The 22952-nt window shown below is 39.3% G+C and overlaps 1 protein-coding gene across 2 annotated transcripts in view; it reads right to left on the bottom strand.

The window, feature by feature from the left end:
* Window positions 1-1340: 1340 nt before the first annotated feature.
* stxbp6 (syntaxin binding protein 6 (amisyn)) overlaps window positions 1341-22952 on the bottom strand; it is a 60543-nt gene continuing 38931 nt past the window's right edge. The window contains exons 3-7 of one of the 2 annotated variants that reach the window (XM_030444040.1): window positions 13772-13902; window positions 13470-13635; window positions 10364-10462; window positions 4852-5009; window positions 1341-3101 (exon numbers count right to left, since the gene is read on the bottom strand). In XM_030444040.1, coding sequence (XP_030299900.1) covers window positions 3078-3101; window positions 4852-5009; window positions 10364-10462; window positions 13470-13635; window positions 13772-13902 — 578 coding nt within the window. In that variant the 3' untranslated portion in view covers window positions 1341-3077. The remainder of the gene's footprint in view (window positions 3102-4851; window positions 5010-10363; window positions 10463-13469; window positions 13636-13771; window positions 13903-22952) is intronic. The other variant, XM_030444041.1, reaches the window with a different exon arrangement.

Here is a 22952-nt window from a genome sequence, read left to right as displayed (position 1 = left end):
CTCTCCCCTTTCCAGCTGTCCTACACAAATAAAGTCCCCCCAAAAAGAAAAGTACTAACAAAAAACACTTAGTAATTATCCAAGGGCTCACAAAGAGATATTGAGCTGCATTATGGGAATAGAACGATCAAGAGTTTGGAGCAAAACCGTATTTGGGCTGTGTGGCATCAACATCTTACTGGAAATGTACTGATCAATTGAAGGACTCTATCTACTGCCATATTTTCTGAATCATAAATCTTAGTAATACAAAGCATATTTGATTTCAGAGGATTTAAATACTAGGTCAAAGTTCATTACAGATCGATCAATTCTACATAGCAGGAAATAAATCTCGAACGGAACTCGATGATGTAGAAATAGAACTTAAATGTATCGGCAAACATTACTTAAATCCTGTCATTTGAATAGTCCTTTACTGTTCAATACTATTTGTATGAATAACTGTTGACTTGACAGTAGCGAGTCCCAGTCATTGTTGGAGGTAGTTGTGGTGGGCCAGGACTGCACACGCGCACATCTTGCATCACTCACACTCTCTCTCTCTCTCTCTCACACACACACACACACACACACACACACACACACACACACACACACACACACACACACACACACACACACACACACACACACACACACACACACACACACACTTTACCTTTTAGTCTTCTCTATAGTGAGTCATCACCACTTGCTGCCTTATGGTAAATTGTGCACACGGTGCCCTCTGCAGGGGAAAGGAAACAGCGCAATCTCAAATAAAGCTGTTGCACACACTCTTAATTTGACTGCAGTGCAACTGCATGCTTTGTGAATATATTGGTCAAATAAAGAACAAAGTAGTACTGGGGAAACATTTGGCACAACTTGAAGAGTGACATTTATTACTTTTTATTAGTAATGCACAGTTCTCTACGGATGGTTGACAGAACTATCATATTGTAATATCTCTATCCCTACTTTCTTCACCGACAATAATTCATTTAAATTCAAACAGAATGTTGAACTAATTCAAACCTGGTGAAAGAAGACAGCAGAGGTAAGCATGGAGACAGCCTTTAAATAAGTCAGACAGCTCAAATTAGATAAAAGATACAAGCCATATTTAGATGTCAGAATAGGTTATAAGAATAATCCTCACTTTTTACTTCAACATACATTGACTTTTCTAAAACTATTCTCTAAAGTGCAAAGTATGCAGTATTTTAATAATTTGAAACCAATACCTTAAAAACACTTTTCTTCACTGATCCCCTGAGGCAGTGTTAACCTGGGTTGCCACATTAAGCTTGACAGCATGAACACTGAGGTGTGACATCAACAGCACAAGGCACTAATAAAGAACCATTTTTATTTGGATTGTGGATTGGACTTTATTTATCATCATACAGTATTATAGAGAATTGTGATCATTGTGATAAGAGCATCGTTGAAGCATGAAGTGAGACTGAGCACATCAGACAGAGAAAAATTACATAACGACCCTGTGAGCTTGTGGTAGCTTATCGTCTATGAGTAGAGAAAAATCCATGTGAGTAAAACACATAAATGCAATAACAATGATAAAGAACACCTGACAAAAAATTTTTACAACTTCTGATTCCATTGTTTGATGGAATGGTTAAAGCTGGTCATAAAAAGGACACTGTTTATATATATTTATGTATACTTTTATTAAAACAATAAAACATCCAAAGTGTTAAGAGAGGAATACAAGCACAGTAAACAGTTAGGCAACTGGAACGTTTCAGTATGAACTCAACAGTGCTCTGCAAGATAAGGTTGTCGGTGCATCGTAACATCATGAATTATAAAATTCAAAATATAAAAAGGAATCAAATACATCTCGATTGTGAGTGTGAGGAAGCCAAAGTTACAGTCAGTGTGAGAGCAATGGCACAAAAATAAAATACTACACACTGCTGCTGCTGCTATTTGAGATAGTTTCTCATTTATCTACCAGTATACACATCATTGTAATATCTAACTCAAATTTTACAAAAAGCATAAAGTATGACTACTAAATGTTTAAAGTTGAGATACAGCCGGGAGTCATTTCAAATCATCCCACGTACATGGGACAAGTTAACTCTACAGACATTGAGATAATAGTACTAGAAGAATTACATATTTTGCTTTTTACAATGCAGAAGCTGGTTTATTTAACTGCCCCTGCCCTCCCTTCTAACATAAATTACTACACTTAAAAAGCATATTTTTTTAAAAGAGGGAGTTCTTCAAGTACACTTCCAAAAATGGTGGCAACTGTATTCCATGTAGTTTTGGTTGATCGTGAATGATAAACAAGTCTAAGGGAGGACTCAAATAGTCTGCCACCCAAACCATTCCAATCAGTCTCATATGCAGTTTACAAAACAATATATTGAAAACATTTTTGACAAATACTGTTTGGACACGTTTGAAATGATGAAGAGAACAACAGATCGAAGGACTGCAATGTCCAAGAATCAAAGGAGGGAAGTAAACTTGGATTTATTGATTCAGGGGGAGAGTTAATGCTGTTTTCTCGACAGATGAGATCATTTGTGTACACCTCACATCTCCCAAATGTGTTGCCAAAATATTTATTTGGGTACCATCTAAAAAGCATCAGGTATGAAAGTCAAGGCTATTTTCAGGTGTGTGTGTTATATATTTGTGATGAGATAGTCCTTCACTCAAATCAGACTGCATAATCACCGCAGTGCTCATAAATAACTCTCAACAATTAATAACCTGTGAGACGAGCTGTTCCTCGTCTTGGACTGATTACTGATAATGACTTGTCAGCATGTGTGCACTCGCATTAGTGTTGGAGCACATGAAGAGGGGAAGTGTTTTGAGTGGCCGTGGTTATCCAATGCGTAGCGTTGTTTACCCTCACCCCCACACCCCCGATTAGTCACCATCAGAAGATGCATCAGAATAAAATAACCCAAAACATTAAAATGTTAACATTGTTAACAAAGAGTAATCATATTAAAATCTTTAAAAATAATAAAATCTGGAATCCTTCTCCTGTACAGCGACTGGCGATTGTTGATCCCCACCCCCCAGTTGGTTTTGGCTGTGGTTTAACACTTGTGCTTCATGGCAAGCTGTAGAAAATTAGGGAGGGTGAAGACAGACAATACAATGAGAACTATAATAACCCTATGAGCTGAAAGACTTTGGTAAAATGCAACAGCAAGCATGTGAACATAGGGAAACAGATTTGTAGAGCTGCAACAATTAATCCTTTAGTTTTCAGCTATAAAATCAATTGACAACAAAATTCTGATTCCAGCTTTTTTATTCCTCTATGACAGTAAAATGAATATCTTTGGATTCTGGACAAAACAAGACATTTAGGGACATCACCTCAGGCGTCAATACTGATCCCCAGTATTTACTATTTTCTGACATTCTATGGAGCAAAAACTGAAAAATATGGTGCTGAGGGTCTTGTATACAGGTGTTGAATGAGGCAATGGCAAGGCAACTTAATTTTTTCTGATTCACAAAGCTTCTAATGGGCTCTACTGGAGACTCCTTAGAGAGATGACCACCAATCTAATACATAAAGTCACAGAGATAAGAGAAATGAGAACAGAAGACGCACACATCCACACAAACATGCATCACACACATAAAGACTACGGACGTTGATTTGAGTCTGTTGCTGTAGAATGATGAGAACTGAACTCTACAGATCAAACAAGAGGGGGCAGTAGAGCATCACGCAGAAATGAAGAGCTGTGATTAAAACTGAGCAGCGCAGCTGAATCGGCTGCTCTAACAGTGAGGTGCAGAAACAGGATTGCCGGACTGAACTCGGAGGAAAAGAGTCAAGGTGACCCTGTCACAGTACTGCACTTTGCTATAATATGAAAATACACTGTGTGCAGGGGTCTTACAATACATGCTGATGAGTTGAAAAAGTAAGAAGAACTCAAATCCTAGGCGAGCCATGATCAAAGTCATCCTCAGACAGAAATGAAACGGATAAAATACAGACGGTCAAAGTTAACGTAGGGGTTCAGACATGCAGCGCTGAGTTTTGATGATAATGCTGGAAAAATGACAAGTTATAAGACGTATAAAATGAAAGCTAATAGCAGCGAGTGAGATGAGAAACACCGGCACTTGAGTGATTCTTCACAGGGGTTCTACTGTCATTTCCTTCTGAAACCACCAGACCCGAGGCATTTTTCTCTGCTTATCACAGTTTTTGTAATTCATCACGGTGGGGAAGCTCATCTGTGAGCCGTAAGAGGGCCGTGCATGGCTCTTGAAATGTCTTTCAATTATCCCACCATCCCTAGCACAGTGTTATGCATCGCTCTTAGACAGCACATGTCTATCAGCACACTAACAGCTTGATGTTGCAGCTGCAGACCCAGGCATGTCTTATATTGTGTGTACTATTAGAAAGACAGTTATGAGGATCATTATCAGGTGTGCGTGTAACAAAGCAATAGATTTTTTTTTCTTGTGTTTTGCCATAAAAACAGTCATATTATGCTAATAGCCTCATTAAACAGTATGCAATTAGTTTTCCTGAAGAAAAAAAGATATGGGATGGAGAGAGGATGAGGGAACACCCTATAGAGAACTACAAAAGACAGTGAATGAGGAAGAAAGAAAATAAGAAAATAACTATTATCTTTCCAGAGTAGAGAGAGGCACTGCTGAGAGTCACAAGGAAGCAAATTATATAAATATCATCGTGTTAAAGTGAAATGTTTGACATTTTGGATGCACGTAAAATGATGACTAGATATTCCGTAACACACGAGGTGAGACTTTATGTCACAAAGCATAGTAGTAAGCCCCACTTTACTGTATCCTGCTAATATATTGTCTCACCTTGTGTGCAGTGACAGCGAACTGTTCAGCACTGTTCATCATGTCCGCAGTCTTCTCTTCAGTCCGACCTAATCGCTCGCCACGCTCATTCAGAGCCTGGCTGGCCTTCTGTACGGCACTCGTCACGCTGTCTGCAGCTGTGTGTAGTATACTGTTACCTGCAGATAAGGGTTTGGGGAGGAGGGGAGAAAGATGGAGCGGGGAGAAGTGAAGAAGAAATAGCAAAGGAGTGAAAAGACAAAAAGAGGAAAAGAAATAGTTATTTCTTTGGTGTGACAAATAAATCAGTGACATAAGATGGGTGTAGTTTAATCAGTGACCCTGAGCATCAGTGTTAATAATGAAGGACAAAAAACATGAATGTCTTCTATCAGGTGCGACGTGGGAAGCTGGCTAATGAGATTTCTCAAAGCTGATTCACTTCAAGGAAAGATCAAGTGAAATTAACCTTTTCAAACTTCAAAGTATGCAACAGCAACATGTGTGACACCACATTTAATGTCTCTTTTTAAGAAAGTATGTCACTCCTAGTGACCTTCAGCACTGCTTGTCTTCATGCTTGAATTTTGTGATCACTCTCCTCTTTCCTGTGTAACACAGAGGGGATATGTGGTTGTCTGGAGACCCAGCAGTGGATATAAGACAGAGAACACATCCTCAGATAGCCGTGGCAGCCCTGCGGATGTTTCCTCTGACAAGCCATTAATCTACCACACGTCGAGTGTGCTGCTGTTCTGCACCACGCTAGCAACCAGACTAGCAGCAGCTATCTTCCTGCTGCGTTCTCTTTATTGGCAAAACAGCCGCATTGTTCCAGTGGGGTATAATCTGTCATTTTATGTAGATGCATATGATGGCAGTCTGTGCAAAGTGCACTGGTTTTGAAGTTGTGAACTGAAACCTTAAATTTCCTGAGTCTGTGGTAATCCAGGTCCTTACAAGTCATTTTAATTACAACACCAAAGCAGCACCGCAGGGTTCACAATGACAAATTAGAAAATGATTAGGATGGCTATTTGGTCTATTCTAATGTATATCTTTAGGGTATTAAGGTTTAACATGGTTATTCCAGTACCTAACTTTAATAAGTGAGAAATAATAGAAAAACACAACAAACTCCCAGAGAAAAGATAAGCAAGATTCGATTTTCCAAGCTCTATGTCCTCACATATACAGTAAATGAGTTTGAGGAGGAGAAAAAGGCCGAGCCAAGCATGAAGCTACCGTCTGTATTAAGACCTGACAAGCCTGATTCTATCTACTCCCACAGGAAAATTGCAATATAGTGAGTGTACGTCCCGTGGCATCAGAGCAGGTAGGCTGAGTGACAGATAATTGGGACGGCTCTCCTGCAGTGGGTTATATGACAACCCAAAAGCAGACAACGAGGCCAGCTGGTGTTCCCTTGAAAAGAAGTTAACTTGATAAAGTCAAAGCAGTTTATGTAGAGATACATCTGTGTTGCGAACACACAGATGGGTGTGCATACACACACCTGTGCAGACAAAAGGAAATGGAAACACATGAACACAAGACTCAGTTTTCCAGAGATGACAGTAAATGAACCACACAATGCCACAGGCCACACTGAACATAACAAATATATCAGGACGATATAATGAAAACTTTAAATAGCACAATACAATCTGAACATGTATTTTCTTAACTACAACAGGGACCCTGTAATTCTTGTACACTGTAAATGTGGATTCTGGTTTACATTAACTGAAAAACACATGTCTCCTTTACTTCTAGCTGTAAAAAAGAAAATCCCTTTCTCTGTGGAGCTTCACCAGAAAGGATAAGGCCTTTTCACCTTCAGACAGATTCCTCTTAATCCTCTGCTTCTCCAGAGGAGCCTGGGGAGTAATACTCCCATCATCCTTAATGTAACCCCCACCCTTCACAACCCCTCCATACCATGCACTCAAAGAACATCTTCTTTTATTTGTCCGCACACCACTTTCCTTTTCTCTGGTGCCTTTTTTCCTTCTCCATTCTGAGAGATCAGTGGCGGGTTGCAGCGTGGGCTCCCCCAGTGGAGAATGTAATTACAGAGAAGGATGGGTGGAGACATTCTGGAGAGCTTATGAAAGGGCTGCAGCATCAGGAGCTGAATGAAACATGTGTAGGAGTAGATTATGTTATGTTGCGCTATCGTTATGATCCAAACCCTGAGCCTGAGTGGCTCTTAACTTAAAGTGGGAGCTGGTCAGCCATCACTGTTATCAGTGGGGATGGCAGCGGTTCTTTTATGATACTTTGAAGACAGAACACATTCTGCATTTTAATGACGTTAACGTTGTCCTGGCAAATCTGAAAGAAGAGCTTTTTGTTGCACTGTTGATTGAGCTTGACCTACAGTACCAAACCTAGTACACACCTCTCTCAACAATGCAGTAGGAATTCTGTTGCTATACTCCATGATAACAATTGAGACTGAACAAAGGCAAGCTGTATTTTGACAACAAAGTCCTCTAGAAAATACAAACTATGAACAAAGACGTACATAACAAGGAAGCGCTCAACATCAGCCCCATCTTTCCCAGCTCTGCTGTAAGCCTTAGATTACAGGCTAAAGAAAATAAGCTGATGGTTATCACCAGGAACACGTCAGATACACTTCACCAGATGCTGACAGCCGAGTCAAGTTTACTCCCAAAGCATATGGGATTGATGAGATTGGATGGTTAACTTCAAGAGCAAAACACACCTACACAAAAAGAATCCATTCAAACAACACATGCTACAGCGGCAGGGAACAGGATCGTATGATCTCAGCTAGGGTAATGCTGTGGGGGATAATATGTGTGGGTGTTAAGAAACTAATGTAAGAGACTCGCTCCCTTCAAAGTATTAGGGAGCACTTACTTATCAGCACTTCAACAAGTACCATCAGAAATTCTCCTTATAGTTCTCCTTACACCCAGATATTGCCAAGAGGGCTTTAGGCTGCAGCTATTCATCCAAAGAAATATATTACACATTCTTTTAAGGATTTCTGTGAGTGATCCCAAACCCATTCACAGCTTTACCTACATACAAAAGCCTCTTGACTCTGAAGTACCCAGTAATTGCTGTTATTTTCAACCTGGGTCTTTTTTCATCTCAGTTTCTGCTATTATATGAGACAGGCAGAATTAAAACATCTCATCACCTATTTTACTGAAGATTTATGTTCTTGCAATTCACAGGGAGGACATTCAACATGATTAGATTTTCTTAATGTTAATTACAAGTGCTAAAGCATGTCAATATTAGCAGTCAACAGCAGGGGAAATAAAGTGTCAAATAGAGAATCTTCTGTTCACATTAATGCAAGTTCAGTGCACTTAAAAAAGGAGAAAAATATATTTTAGACCAATTTATGGGTGATTCAAAATTCAAAATTCACAATTTCAGCATGTTAAACATTAACAATATTTTCAACCTTTACATATTTCACTTTTATTTCTGACAGATTCCACCAAAAGCCAAACTGCACTTAGATTTAATGTTGGAAAAAAGAAAAGGTCTTTTAACTTGTTTTGAAATTAAACAGATGGAGTTTTCATTTGTGGTGTGTGAGTAGCAGCACTTTCTGAGAAGTGGAGGCTTCAAAATTATTGAGTAAATCATTTGAATACAATAACTCAGTATGAAGGCCAAAGCTGATTGGCTTTTTCTCTTTTAAAGCTTATATATTTTGTTTGGTTGTGTACTTTTATCCCAAATGTTTGCAACCATGTTCAAACCAAGTGAATTTCTATTTTTATTTCAAATGAGCAGTGTGTTTCATTTGGTTGTCCGTCCACAGAACTTCAAGATAATACTTTAGAGAGTGAGGTGGGAACATCTGCAAACATTGCTAATCATAATGTGAATAACATTTTAAAACACAACAACAAATCCAAGTCTGAAGTCTTTAAGTCTTATAAATATAAATGCTCCTCATTGACAGTTCAAATGGATTATGCGTAAAAGAATGATCTATAAAATTAGATAAAAATGAACAAGAAATTGTTAATGTTATCAACATCATAGGGGCCTAAAGACACAGTTGCGCAGCTCTCCTCTTGTAAGATAAACCCCACCGCAGTTTAATTAATGCAAATCTTGACATTATCCGCAGCAGCATAATGAAACTATAGCAGAGGTTCAAACAGTAAGGGCACCTCCCTCCGGCACTCCTGACACACATCTATTATTTCTCTATAGCCTTTTATCCAATCACTTTTCTCCACGTTCTTCCTGCAATTATTCCCTCCACACTCTCTCTTTTCCCTTTTTCAATGGTCACTCCCAAACCTTTCAGACAAGGCAGTTCTCCCCTTTTCTCTGTTATTCAGCCATCATTTCCCCCTTTGTTTTTTAAACAACTCCTTATCCATAAAATGTAAACTGTATATACACACACTACTGTATATGTCTATTGTTGTCATTTAAATATCACAATGTCGCTTCTCCCCATCTTCACCACCAACAGCATCCAGGACCTTGATTTGCTTTGCATCAGCAGTCATAAACGATCTCCAGCTCGACCTACATAAACACAATTGAAGCTATAACTCAATTGCTGATTTCAAATGTGTGATCTGGCGCTCAGGTCTACGACAGATGATCCCATTATAAAAAAGTAATTATTCTGTTTTAGCTACTGGTCCCTCTGCTTGAACTACATTTGATTACTTTTAATGCATTTATGTATGCGTCCCGCAGATAATCACTTTTATGTTGGAGTGAAGTTGATGTGTGGCCTGAATGACTCTTGGTTAACATCTCAGAGAAAGCGAGATCACACAGGCTGTGACATTTTTTCATTAGGGGAAAGGCTCGACCTTGCTTGCTCAGCCGGCCTGTAGTTTTAGTCACAGTGCCTTGCCGAAGACTTTTTTTAACCAGCATGTCAGAAAGACACCTATGAGGGCAAACAGGCACATCCTGTCCTCAATGTACCAGAGAGTTTTGCCAACACTGACAGAAAAATAGCTGCTAGGTATTCATGAACAGCCTACTCTAAATGGCTTAAATCAGCAGATGATTGTCAACATCACATAATGCATTAAACAGCCACAATTTCCCATTATTACAGCCTTGGCTTAGCTTTAATATTCATTTGGGAAAGAACAGGACGTTGTACGTCACAGTGTGATTTACCTCTGCACAGTATTACTCGGTGACTCTGCACACACAGTCTGACAGTGAGGGGCAAGGACAGTGGACATAACTCAAATAACCCTTATATGGGAACTTGAAATCCCTTTGAGCATGTACTCAACCCCCACACAGTGACAACACCAACCAGGGGAATGTTGACCTTGGGCCCATGGGAAGCATAAACGGGAAAGCGTGGTGTTTCTAAATGTTAACTACAGTACAGCCCTAAAAGTGAACACGTGTTCAAATTATTTTTTTCTGCAAGATAATTCAGTCTCATATCATAGCTGACTGCTACTGGAACTCAACATGTTTTAGTCGAGGATGCATTTGTTTAAATTAGCCATAAAAACTGTATTCTGTAACGCCGGCTTACCTCGTCGTAGTAGATGACCTTGGTGTGCAACAAATTGTTTCCTCTTTCTGTTCAAATAGACCTTGCAACGGAAAATGACTGAATCTACAGCTTGGTCCTCTGTGGTGAGAAAATATCAAAAGTCAGCCATAATATTCAAAACATTATTTAGTTTTGAAATTAGTCGGAGGGGTTACTGTTTTTTGATTATTAGATCATGAGTTAAGTGTTGAGGTTTCAGTTCTTTGTGAATGTCATGCAAAAACTGTGAAGCTCAGGTTACTGTTTAATTATTAATTCAACCATCCATTGATTGCAGCCCTCACACAGAGCATGTTGCATAAACTGCAGGGAGACATTTTTGCCTAATGCTAAGGGTTTAAAAGCATCCACTTTAGGCTGACTGATTTAACATTTGCCTCATTAATCCATGTTGTGAGATAGAAAAGCTCAGGTGGGAATTGGGGTATGATAGCGTATATAACAGTGTGGCCAGCTGCCCAAGTCGACACTGATAACAAGGCAATTAGCAAAGTAACTGCTTTTATTTCCAGACCAATTACATGCCTCATCAAGGACCAAATATGTGTGCCTGTAAAACTCAGTTCACCTCGTGTTTTACGTAGAATACATTAGCACAAGCTACAAGGCACATGGATAGTGACTGACTGATAAGGGAGGCAGATATAATTAAGAAATAATCTAATATTGAATTTTGCTGAAATGTTCTCCAATGACCCTAACAACCTTGTGAGACTCTGGATAAAACCCTGATTTAATCAAACTGCCTGATGATTAAATGTAAAATGTTACATTACAGATGTAATGCATCGATGAGCTGGCTACTGTCTGCCAGTTAACCATCATTTTAGGGATCTTAACTCTGACAGGACCTCTATTACTAACATAATCACCACATGGAAACAGTTTAAGATTGATATTTTCGTGCTCCCTATCTTGAAGAGCAAAACATGCATGTCCTTCTCGAGTGTTTTAACAGTGTATCACCAGAATTATGTGCAATAACTGTCTATATTTTGTGTTCACTGGGGGGTGCCATCCCATAGGATTCTGCAGATCAAGTCTCCCACAGTTATGGTCCCACACCTGAGCAGCGTCATGATTTTTGTTTTGCACTGGTGTGAGACTTAAACTGGAGTGGACAGAGTTGGCAACCGGCTGGCGTCCCGTCTGTTCCTCCTGTCACAACGTGCAAGGTGAGCTGTCAACTTTTTCATCCTCCACACAGTATCCTCTAACTCACTGAGAGCCAAGGGTTCATTTTCAGATCATTTGGCCCAGTAGACATAGATGGTATTATCACAGCATGATCAATATTGTAGCTGTTTCTACAAAAGGTACAAACCTCCATTCTTGCATTTATATCAAGGGCAATGTTATATGTCTCACAATAATCTCCTCTTCATTTTTTGTGCAGTTTAAGTGATGCTACAGGCCTTCCAAATTGCATTTTCAGATTTACTGGAGGCGTGTGGTTGATTCAACATTTGCTTTCCATAATCCATCCTACTCTAAAGACCCCAGGTTCAGGCCTCTCTGGGAGACCACTACCTTCACACCTACACGTACAGAGACTTTAGTATGCACCAGGGTGACTTTAAGCAAGTTAAATATGGACATGGTTTTCAGAGTAGGAGGGAGGTCAAGGCAACATAACAGAATGTTAAAGACATCAGGCAGCTTTATCATCAATGAATAGAGAGCAGGTTCCCACACATAGACTAGGAAAAAATATGAGTAAAGGAAATTTGACAGTAACTATAGCTTATTTCTCAGCATCATCCCTCTGCCACTCACTTTATGTTAAGTAATACTTTGCGAAGCTGCAGTTTCACCCACGCATCCCAAATAATCGTTCTCTATTTTGCGTCATGAATAAAAGCTCTACCTCTGCCATGTGGAACATGTATTTTAAATTGCAATTATGTTGCGTTTCTCTGAAACTGTACAAAGCGTCTTTCTCACACTTCTCTTCTCCTTCTTGTTCTTCTCTGCATGGTTGGCAAACCAACTTTCAAGGTGCAAACAGCTACCAATGCTATTCGATGAAAGCAATTTAGTTCCATATTATCGGCTCTATTTAGTGATGCTACTTGTTCACTGCAAGATGTGTGGTGCAACAGTTGGAGTTTTACAATACAGCAAGGTGAACCTTTTTTTTTTTTTCTTTTCACAGAACATCTTTTTCTTGAAATTGATTCTTGAATATGTGAGGCAGATGGACACACTGCAGGAGGCACATTCAGGATGCATTTTCCATAAATAATTCCATGAATAATACAACAGGTTGAATGGTGCTCAAAGATGAAGCTTGGGGATAAACAGATCAATATCTGATTAAACTGCTCAGGATGCTACATTCTCTACTGGGTTTCACTGTAGAGGAAACCATCGACCAGCACCAGAGCTCTTCGCCTCCTGGGTAACAACAAACACACAATCTGCAGGCAGGAAATGACCAATTACGTGGTTTTGCGTTTACACTTTTCACGCTGAAAACATTTGGGAATTTGTTATGTTTTGACTTGTTTGTTGGGCCTGTCTTCATGTATTAGTTGGGCATGAAATTAACATTATTTTTAAAGGGAGGGGTTAGCTTTCAACTGACTGTTTTTCCACACAGTCTCACAGATTTAATCAGTGTCAATAATTAAGGGCATGTTACAGCTCTTACTGTGATGTTTACTGTTATTATGAAAAGTGGAAAACAGTTGAAAAATGATGAGTCTCAAACCACTCCAGGCACACAATGAAACGTGTCAACATCACATAAACAAGGAAACATAATTATTGAGTGTTGCACTGGGTATTTATCTGTGCTTTAAACTAGTTCATCTGTGACAGCTGTTTTGATTCACAGCTGATGTATTTTGTTGGACATCCTCATTGACCTCACTTCAGCAGAGCACTAAGCAGATGCTGTGTACGAGGTAGAAACATGCATTTTCAAACACAGCAGGTGTTGGTTGTCATCATACGTAATGAGATTCAAACTGGCTTACAGCACAGTGAGACAGCAGCAACTCTGGCATCTCAGAGTCACTCTGTTCTAAATAGAAATACTGATGAAGGACAGTTAGCAGAGATTGTTCATTAGCCGTCTTACCCCCCAGCAGTTTGGACTGACAGTTGATGAACTCTGGTTTCCGCGCTGAGCTGTAGCGCTGGCAGGTGTGGTGAAGAATCTGGATGAAGGTGCACTTCTCTCCTGCTGAGCCGGCAACCCACTGGTCAAAAGCATTTTCGAACGTCAGGTCAAACTCTGGACTGTCCTTGGAGAGAGTACCAGCAGAAGAGAGGCATGAGTGAAAGAAATCAGACAAAAGATATTTAAATCAGCAATTATCAGGTTGACCTAAAAGTGCTCCAAAAAGTAGCAGTAGTTAAAGCAGACTAGAAATTACATACTTTGTTCGGGTCAATGCCATTGACCTGCCGTAGCTGGTCAACCGTCCACTGTGACCTTTTTATGAAGGCAGACGATCCTTGAAACTGCTTGACCTTTGTGATGGATACGTGGGAGGGTTTCTTATTTGTCACTGTGGAAAGAAAACGGAGATGTGTTTTTAAATGATTAACACAAACCCAAAATTGCAGGTTTATGTGTAACTTGTAGCTTGTTTGTCCACGTGTGACAGTTTTGGTTAGGATAATTGGACACTTCAGGTCACAAGATGAGAGTTGAGCAGATGTACAGGCTTCCTTTTGAGGGCGGTGGAAACAAAGGGATCTATTAACAATAGACATTTCACTTTTGGAGCCAACAGCAACAGAGATCATGATAACATTTCCTATGAGAAGACAGCCTAACCATGTACAGACAAACCCTGTAAACATGGACTTATATTTATCCTGTCAAAATGTGTGCAATACACTTACATATAGTATACTGTGATATGAGTTTGTGTTTTGTTTCAGCAACATTTTTCCACATCACTGCTTTGGAGAACATAAACACTTGGTTATATTGTTCTTGTCAAAGTACAATTTGCTGAGTATTTTTTTTACACTGTGCTGGACACAACTCATTTCTCCTGACGAGAGTGATTTATTTCTTCTACTACAGTGCGGACTACATTTACACCGGCAACAAAATACACTGCATTCAAGCATGGAGGTATTGCCTTTTAAACAATTCACACGAGAAAAATACACCAGAACACAATCAAACCAGTGGCATTACACTGTGCAATAAGGTATTATTGGGTGGAGTTTTATGAGGTTGTGCAATAACAATCATCATTAACTGGTTGATAACATCTGCACAATCCTGAAAAAGTCTGTTGCCTGCATATTCTTCAAAGCAGTTCATTATATATGACCTAAGAGCTTGTCCCACATGGTGAGTAACTAATAAAGCTGTTGTACAGTGCCAAAACCTTACCCCATGACATCATCATTGTGCCCTCAGTATCCATTTGCCTGAGCTTAATTAGCCTAGGTACCACATGCAAACCCATATTTAATGTGCTCTGACAGATTCTCCAATTGTGTCCCGTCTGCAGTTCCATCCAGTGCAACACACCAAGCTAACAAACCTCTGATCAAACTGTCAATCTAGGCAGTGCTGGTAAGATATGAATCAGGATTATCTTACTGCATAGCCAATTTCCTCCCTCAAATGTTGTCACAAATATTTTTTATGGTAATGTTTGGCTGTGATTTAGGTGTAATTTAAAAAACAAACCAAACATCACGAACAAGTGGCATGTGTTGCTAAGCACTATATCACACGTTGCTCTGATTGGTTGTAGTGCTTGTTTTGTTGTTTTTTTTTTGGTTGTAGACCTATCTAATTACATCCAGAGACATTTTGGTCAGCATTAATCCATAACAACCCCGGAAATTAAATGATAGGATCCAGACTAATAAACATTTGCAAATTAGTCTAGCAATGCCAAGCATCACCTTTACATTACCTTTAGTTTTATTCTCATGATATCTTACTTTGACTCTTCCCATAGAGATAATGAAAGTGCAGTTGTATAATGTATCTGGACTGCTGGACCTCTGCACTTCTCAGAGGCAAGAATCTCCTGTGTTGCTTTTTTAACCCTGGCGGTGAACCTCTGCTTCCGCTCTCCCACATTTGCCATTGTGTCATCTCCTAAAGAGGGAAGTGTACGGGTCACTTTCTCTGATGTTGCTTTTAGCTCTTCTTCTCATTCATCCAAAAATCATGAGCATCCCATCTGGTTGCCATGTTACAGTTTTCTTTTTGTTCAGTTTTGTGCTGTGAAAGATCTACCACACCTTTCCCTGGAAATTATTCTGAAAATATAGGTAGGGCTGAGTGTTACGTCAGGTGACATATTCATTCTGTAAACAAACTCCCCAGAGGGGAAAGATGTTTTGTGTATCCATTTAGACAGCTGCAGTTAATACTCAAGGTGCTGGCCTGAGGTTGAGGGGTGGAACAGACAGACAGACGCAGACCGATACAATACAGGCAGACTGGCAATCATTTCTGTTTAATCTTTTCTTTGAGAAATTATTTTTATTCAAACAGACAGCCACTGCCATGACAAACAGATGAAGTGATTGATCAGATCTGTCTTGGGTCACACAGGAGGCTAATAGAAGCTCCCGAAACCAGAAAATTTCATAAAGAGAACGACAGCTGAATGTAATGAACCAGTGTGTTGATGGGTAGGAGTCAAGAAACTTGGGTCATCCAATTCCCAGCAAGAATAATTTGTCTCTGAGCTACAGTCACGGCAGATGATAGACTACAGCGCAGAACCACTAACTTTCCCCAAGTGATTAAGTTGAAATAGGGTTTTATTGCTCTCACTTGGTAAGAGGAGGACTGGTAGCTGACAGATAAAAGACTCCCTCAAGCACACTATAAGTATTCAAGAAGAACCATCCATCTCTCTTATACCACTTTTACACCCAAATTAGCATGTGTATGCATATTTTTTAAATGTGGGTAAACTTGCTAAGATGTTTAACATCTTTTACTTCAGCTTTGCTTTCAAACTTAGCACAAACTGAACGATGTTCAAGCGCTGCTTCAACAAACACAGATGGAAAAGTATTAACAAGCCAGAGTGTTGAGGTTCCATCATAGCTATAGCTAATATATACCTGGGACTATTGCAGATTTTACACATTCACACTGAAGGCAAAAAGCCAAGTAGTAGCAAATGTTTGGCATTTCTTTAATGATAACTACCCACAGCCCTATGTGAAAAGCTTAACCAGCACACACAGTTTGTGTAAAAAGAAACGTATTTCTTGTGCTTATTACAAAGTTTACTTTAAAGCAGAGCAATCAGTCACAGTAGGGAAATGGAACAAGCTGAAAATACAGTTACAGTAGTCTTACACTATAGTGTAACAGCCACTCAGGTCCAAGCTCAACGGTGTATATTTTTGCCCCTGAAGTACACTGTACAAGATAACATATGAAAAAATAAATAAATCCATGTATATGAATGAGAGCAAACCCCAAGCCTGAGGGGTTCCTGCCGTAGCATATTCATTTTTCATATACAAGTCTGTTCTGAGGCTGCTTTCAAAACAATCACACGGACTCCAGGCTTACAACAGTAACATAACATTGAATATACTAAAATATCAATGGCTCACAGGAAAATGCACTTCACGTTTAGTCACAATCTAAGTTAACTGTTTGGATATCTATCTTTTTTTAAGTATGAAATTTCACTGACAATTGTGAAAGAGTTCCTTTGTCTAAAGGCAGTGGAGCAAAATCGTTAACGCATCAACACTGAGGTCTTAATCAACCTGCCAGACACCTTTGAGCCTCTCGAATCAATTTCATATTCAGCTGTTGACTCCCACTTTGTCTGAGTTGCTCCCCTGCATATTAAACGATTACGGAAAGTTAGAGGCGCTGGCTGTACTGAAACAACAATCAAGGAGGGAACTGCGAGAAAATGTATACTCAGGCCCTTCAACTGAATGAAACCTCAATAAGCTCTCATGTTAAATTTAACCACTGAGTCATGCCGTGGCTGCAGAGAAAAAAAAATAGAGAAGCAATTATCAAACAAATAAAATGATAGAGGCAAGCTGGGATACACCAACTAATAATAGAAGACAGGAGGATATTTGTTTCACATCAGGCATGATGACATTATACCTCATATCAATATTTAATATCCAGTTTCAAAGTAAGTGTGTTGTCTAGATTGCATCTTGTAACACAGTTCAACTAAACTAATATTAAACTAGACAATACTCCAAACACCATTCCTCCATGAAATTCCAATCAATACTAGAAGTGAAATAGTTACCAGTTGCATCAACCAAAGTTAGTGGTCAAGTAGTCAATTCGATCATGATTAAGGGCAGTGGGCCTTATGCTTGTTTGTTTTGTTTAGTTTCACTGCTGCAGTATGTGTCATGTGTCTGAGGGTTTTACCCATTGCAGATTAATCTACCAGAATAATGACAGTTCAGGTTACTAAATGTTATTATGTTAAATGTTTAGGGGTGAAGTACTTGCTTCAACAGTTTCAAAGTTGTGTTGACAACTGGGATAATTTTGGTCAAAACAACAGTGAGATTAATTGTTTCTACCGTTTAATTCTGATGATAAATTGGTGAGTAAAGATTGTGTTCACTGAGCTTGAATTCTTGAACAGAGTGATACAAAGATGGATGAAGACACATTTTCCCTCCCTGTACTTGAACTTAAGTGGATCAAATGTGAAAGTATTTGGACACACTTCTCCGACTTGCTTCACTCAGAGCACTCACACCCTGAACACAATGGTACAGCATAATAAACTTTATGAGAATGTGCAAACACCACTTGGCTACATAATATATCTAGATACAAGGTAAGGCCACCACCACTGACAGGCTGCCAAGGCCATTGTTTCCATGTGTGCTGTCAGAGGAAGGCCATGCTGGGGTCCCTGCCCTACCCCTTTCTCATGCTCTGATGGTGACATGCTCTCACTTCCTCCAGTGGATCAGTCGCTTGTTGTGCTTGGCTGTGCACGAGTGCTGCGGCCTGAAGGGAAGCTCGTACTGTACCATTTCGCAGACTGCGGACATCACAGCGGAAACGCTCTCAGGATCAGCTTTCCCTCAAGGAAATATTATCATAGCTGCGGTTGTTAAAAGAGAAATGTGGGCGCTAGGATGGGTTTTAGCAAAACCATTAACAACATAAATGATCATGTGAGAAGTGTGCAGGTTGTCGATTATGAATGCATACAAGTGTTTGTAAAAGGTTGAATAAAGGATTATGAAAACAAATATGTTCCAGTACAACCAATGCCATAGCAAGTATGGAAAAACTGTGGAATTCATGCAAAAATATTGGAGCTTGGACCACCGGCATGGGCATAACTTTAATAACTTCCTTTCTCTTACATAATACAATTTAATCCCCGTGTCAACATTGATGCTTCGCAAAAATCTAACTACACATGCCAGAAATATGATAAGAATCAGCAGAATGGGCCATTTGAGAGGAGATATGAAAAATCTAATCCACAGAATAACAGATGATAACATCAGATATGCGAGATAATGTGTAACTGTACAGTCAGAGAGGCACCATGTTGCAATGTTCGAATGGCCTGTTGTTCCAAGTTCCACCCAAAAAGAAGCAGTGACTAAGTAACTAATTCACAAGATAGAATTTTGTAGGATTGTATATCGTAGATGGGTACACAATCATAGGCATATGAACCGCAACAATTAGTCAATTAATTGATTAGTCAATCAAAAGAAATTACATTTCCAACCATTTTTATCATCCATGAATAGTTTAAAGGTAAAATGTAAACCCTAAGCTTGTTACAGCTTCTCAAATGAGTACTTGCTACTTCTACCAAAACATCCATAGTTTTTACTTGAGACCCAGTTGACATTTGCGCCAAATAAGAAATTACCTCAGAGCGCTCTTGAGATATTTCATTCTTATTCAAATTACTATATATAAATAGTCAATACATGTTTTATAACACACTGAGGATTTTATGATGGATGTAACTATCAATTAAGATGTAAACAGCTATGTTGCTGCATACTCTTTATCAGTGGTTGTATGTTTAAACACCAATTCCAGATGCTTAACAACAGGTTATAGGGGGATGATCATTAAATTCTTTTATTTCTGAGTGTCAGAAGATATCTGACTCCAGAGGTCTGGAAATGCAACTATGAAAACTTTTTAAGTGCTACATCTGCAATCTGTGATTGCGTTGCTAAACAGATTTATATTACAATTTCTGATTACAGTTTAAGGATGACCTGTTAGTGAAGCATAACAGATGTTTTTAATCATTTGACTCGCATCTGTCCTACTTCAAAGAAGCATGTCACAGTCTCTATCTCAGCCAGGTGGGCTGAGGATCTCTTGACAAATCAGACCCTTTCAGTTTGCAGTCAAGCAGCTCTGTGCTCTGACATTAAGGAGACACAGTTACCATGGCAATCTCATTTGCATGGCGCAAAAGACACCTGAGAAGCAGGAGCTGGCACCTGGCCTGGTTCATACGGGGACAAAAAAGTGAGGGCGGTTCACATGAAATTGTGACTCTAGACTGGATTAATTGTCAGGTGGATATCATTAACAGTAGAAAATATTAATAAACTAAGTGCTAGGCTACAAAGTATTGTGTACACTGTTGTTTGTTTGGATTGGCTGAGGGCCGGAAATGACCTAAAGGAAGAGCTCATATATGTATGGCCAAACTAAACAGAATAATCATTATCAGCCTCATGCACTAATGCAATAAATGTACCTTGTGTACATTTAGGAAAGTTCAGATTAATTTATGTCTTCTAAGAAAAGACTTTGATTAACTTGGCAGAAATAATTGACATACAACTACATAGATGACGTAACACACAGCATAATTCACAACCTCATCTCCTGAGGTAAAAACAACAACAACCTGAAATGATAGCCTGTTGTATTTCTGGACTAGAGAACAGTCTAGTACCTTAGTAGCAAGGACACTATCCTGCAAGGTAAACATTCAGATTGTGCCTCACAGGTTGAATGGTGCAGCTTGTTATTAGAGCTGTCGTCTGAGGGCACGTCTAACACTTTTCTCTGTCTGGGTCTATGATTACAGGTCCATTTTAGAGCTGCTCCCACTCTGCTTGCGCTGGAACACACTGTTATCGTCAGAAAGAAGCTGTCACTGGAATGAACCACGGCACTGGCTAGACTAGCAGCACCACCCCGGAACAAAGGCCTCTACAGTCTATTCAGGGGTTGGAAAACACAGTGCCTGCTGTGTACAAGGCTCCTCAGATGGGATAACACTCAGGCAGTGGCAAGGCACTGATAGTAAAAGGGAGTGCATATACCATGGTGAATAATAGCTATAGAATAGAGATCAGCTTCGTTCAACCCTCGGGAGAGACAAGTTCCTCACACAACAGATACAGACACCATTAGTTTAACACGACAGCACGGACACAATAGAGCATTGTGCAAAACATACAACAATAAAATATTTATTACAGACTTTAACAAAGCAGTTTTTGAAATCCGAGTTACTATAAAAGTTATTGCATGATTTATATCAGCTTCTGATTTGATTTTCATCAAGCCGACATTAATCCCAAACGCCTAAACATCTTCATTCCATGAAAAGATTTTTAATCAGCGAGCAGCAGAAGTAAGTTTCACAGTTTTGCTTTAATCAAGGACACATTTCAGTGAACTTTTAGATGACATGTCTCACAAATTCTCGACTGAAAGTACTAATTTGAATATTTTACCAATCTAGTTGGCTGTCACGGCTGGATGGCAATTGAGCAAGATGTTAGCAGGAAAAATTCCTCATGCACATTGTTTTGTGTGTTATGCCACTGGAGTGTGTTTGAATGTTGATTTTGTATTTATAAATTATAACCCCTATAAACAGTCATGCACCACTGTTAATAGCTGTAAACCATCACAGTGGGAACATGCATGGGGTACTGCTACTGGTTGTTAAAATGACTACACCATCAGGAGATCAGGAATAATTTTTGAAAAAGTAGTTATATTCACATTAAATAAAACTGAACTTGCCTGAATTTCAATCATCGTAACTATCACTCGGGTGACATTAATATAACCTCGTGTTCATACCATGCTTTACCCACATGTTCATAATAAAACTAGTCTTTATCTTTGACGATCTTTTGAAAGTCAAGCCGCTCCTTTCATCCAAGCTCCTTTAAAACAGTAAGAATTCAAAACCCAAATGAGCTTTTTAAAACATAGCTGCCTCTTGCCTCCAGTCACATCTGTTATCCATCCAATTATAACACTCACCCAAGGACAACACATTAAAAGGATTCTGAAAGCTTGACAAATCATGTGCGTCAGCCACTCAAAATGAAAACTCTCATTTGAGGCACCAGAGCGTCTTTAAGTTCTGTTCAAATCAAAGCTGCTCGGAAATTATTCAGTTAAAGAATGAGGCTGAACTGAATGTTAAACAAGTTAATTTTTTGACATGTACTTCACAACTTTTCTTAACAGGTATGATATGTATACTATCTGTATGTTATGACACTATGATAATTCTACATCATAAACATATTTTTCAACCTAAATATATGTATTGAAATATAATCCAAGCTATCTAGTTTCCTTCATCTCCTGGATCTCCTCTACTGAGATCACAGAAAACTTGACTTTAATCGTAAGATTCAATCTGAACTGTAATAGGGTGAGACAGCAACACTTTTTTGGTTAAGGGGTGATGAGATGCTCTGCTGACAGCTCATGATACAGTGCAAACACGCTACTGATCACTGTGACATTTCCCCTTGATGTATGAGGTGAAGAGTGCAGCTTGAGGAGTTGATTAATGAAGTAACAGGAAGACTGAAGTTATCTTTTAGTAAAATAAATCAGAGCAGCAGTCAGTAAGAAGATGAGAAAGAAAAAACTGAACATAAAGGTCAGGTGGGAGATAAGGTTAAAGAGGGACAAAGGCGACTGAAAAAGCTGAGGCAATGAATGTTGAAAGAATGTGGCTTCATGAAGGCCTCAACCTCCCCAGCAGCTTTCAATACAAAACTGCCTAATGACAAATTCACCAAGTCTTAAGCCTAGTGCTAGTATCAGCTAGTGTATGTTCTTTTGACCTGTCAGTAAACTAAACTAGTTATTTTACATTATTTTCAACGCAGATGGGGGATCAACGACGACACAAACTACATGTCATTTTAAATTAGTTCGAACCCGATTTTGAAATGCAGGGTATTTTTTTCTCATATAGCAAGTGATAAATAGCTTCAGACCAACAGTACTAATCACAATGTAAAATAAGTAATACATCTCAGTGTCCTATGAAGAGAAACCAAGGAATGAAAGTCATCATCATCAAATACAGTGGCAAGGAAACCAATCACACTTTCCACAGAGGCAGGCTACTGTGTTTCCTTTTTCCATCTTGCTTCCTGCTCCAGTGCACATCCTGGGAGAAAACACAAGGTCTCTTGTGAGGCCTATATTCCACATTAGGACCCCCTGAGCTCGTCCATCACCCAGTGCTCCATGGAGCACTTAATAACCCAGCTATTCAAGGCTGGTCCCCAGACGCATAGTAGACATTCCTTCAGAGCCAGAGCCCACGGATACAAGGAA

This window comes from Sparus aurata, chromosome 16 (assembly GCF_900880675.1).
Source record: "Sparus aurata chromosome 16, fSpaAur1.1, whole genome shotgun sequence".
Lineage (NCBI taxonomy): Eukaryota > Metazoa > Chordata > Actinopteri > Spariformes > Sparidae > Sparus > Sparus aurata.
The sequence above is the reverse complement of the archived record's forward strand: the minus strand, read 5'-3'. Positions and strand labels throughout refer to the sequence as shown.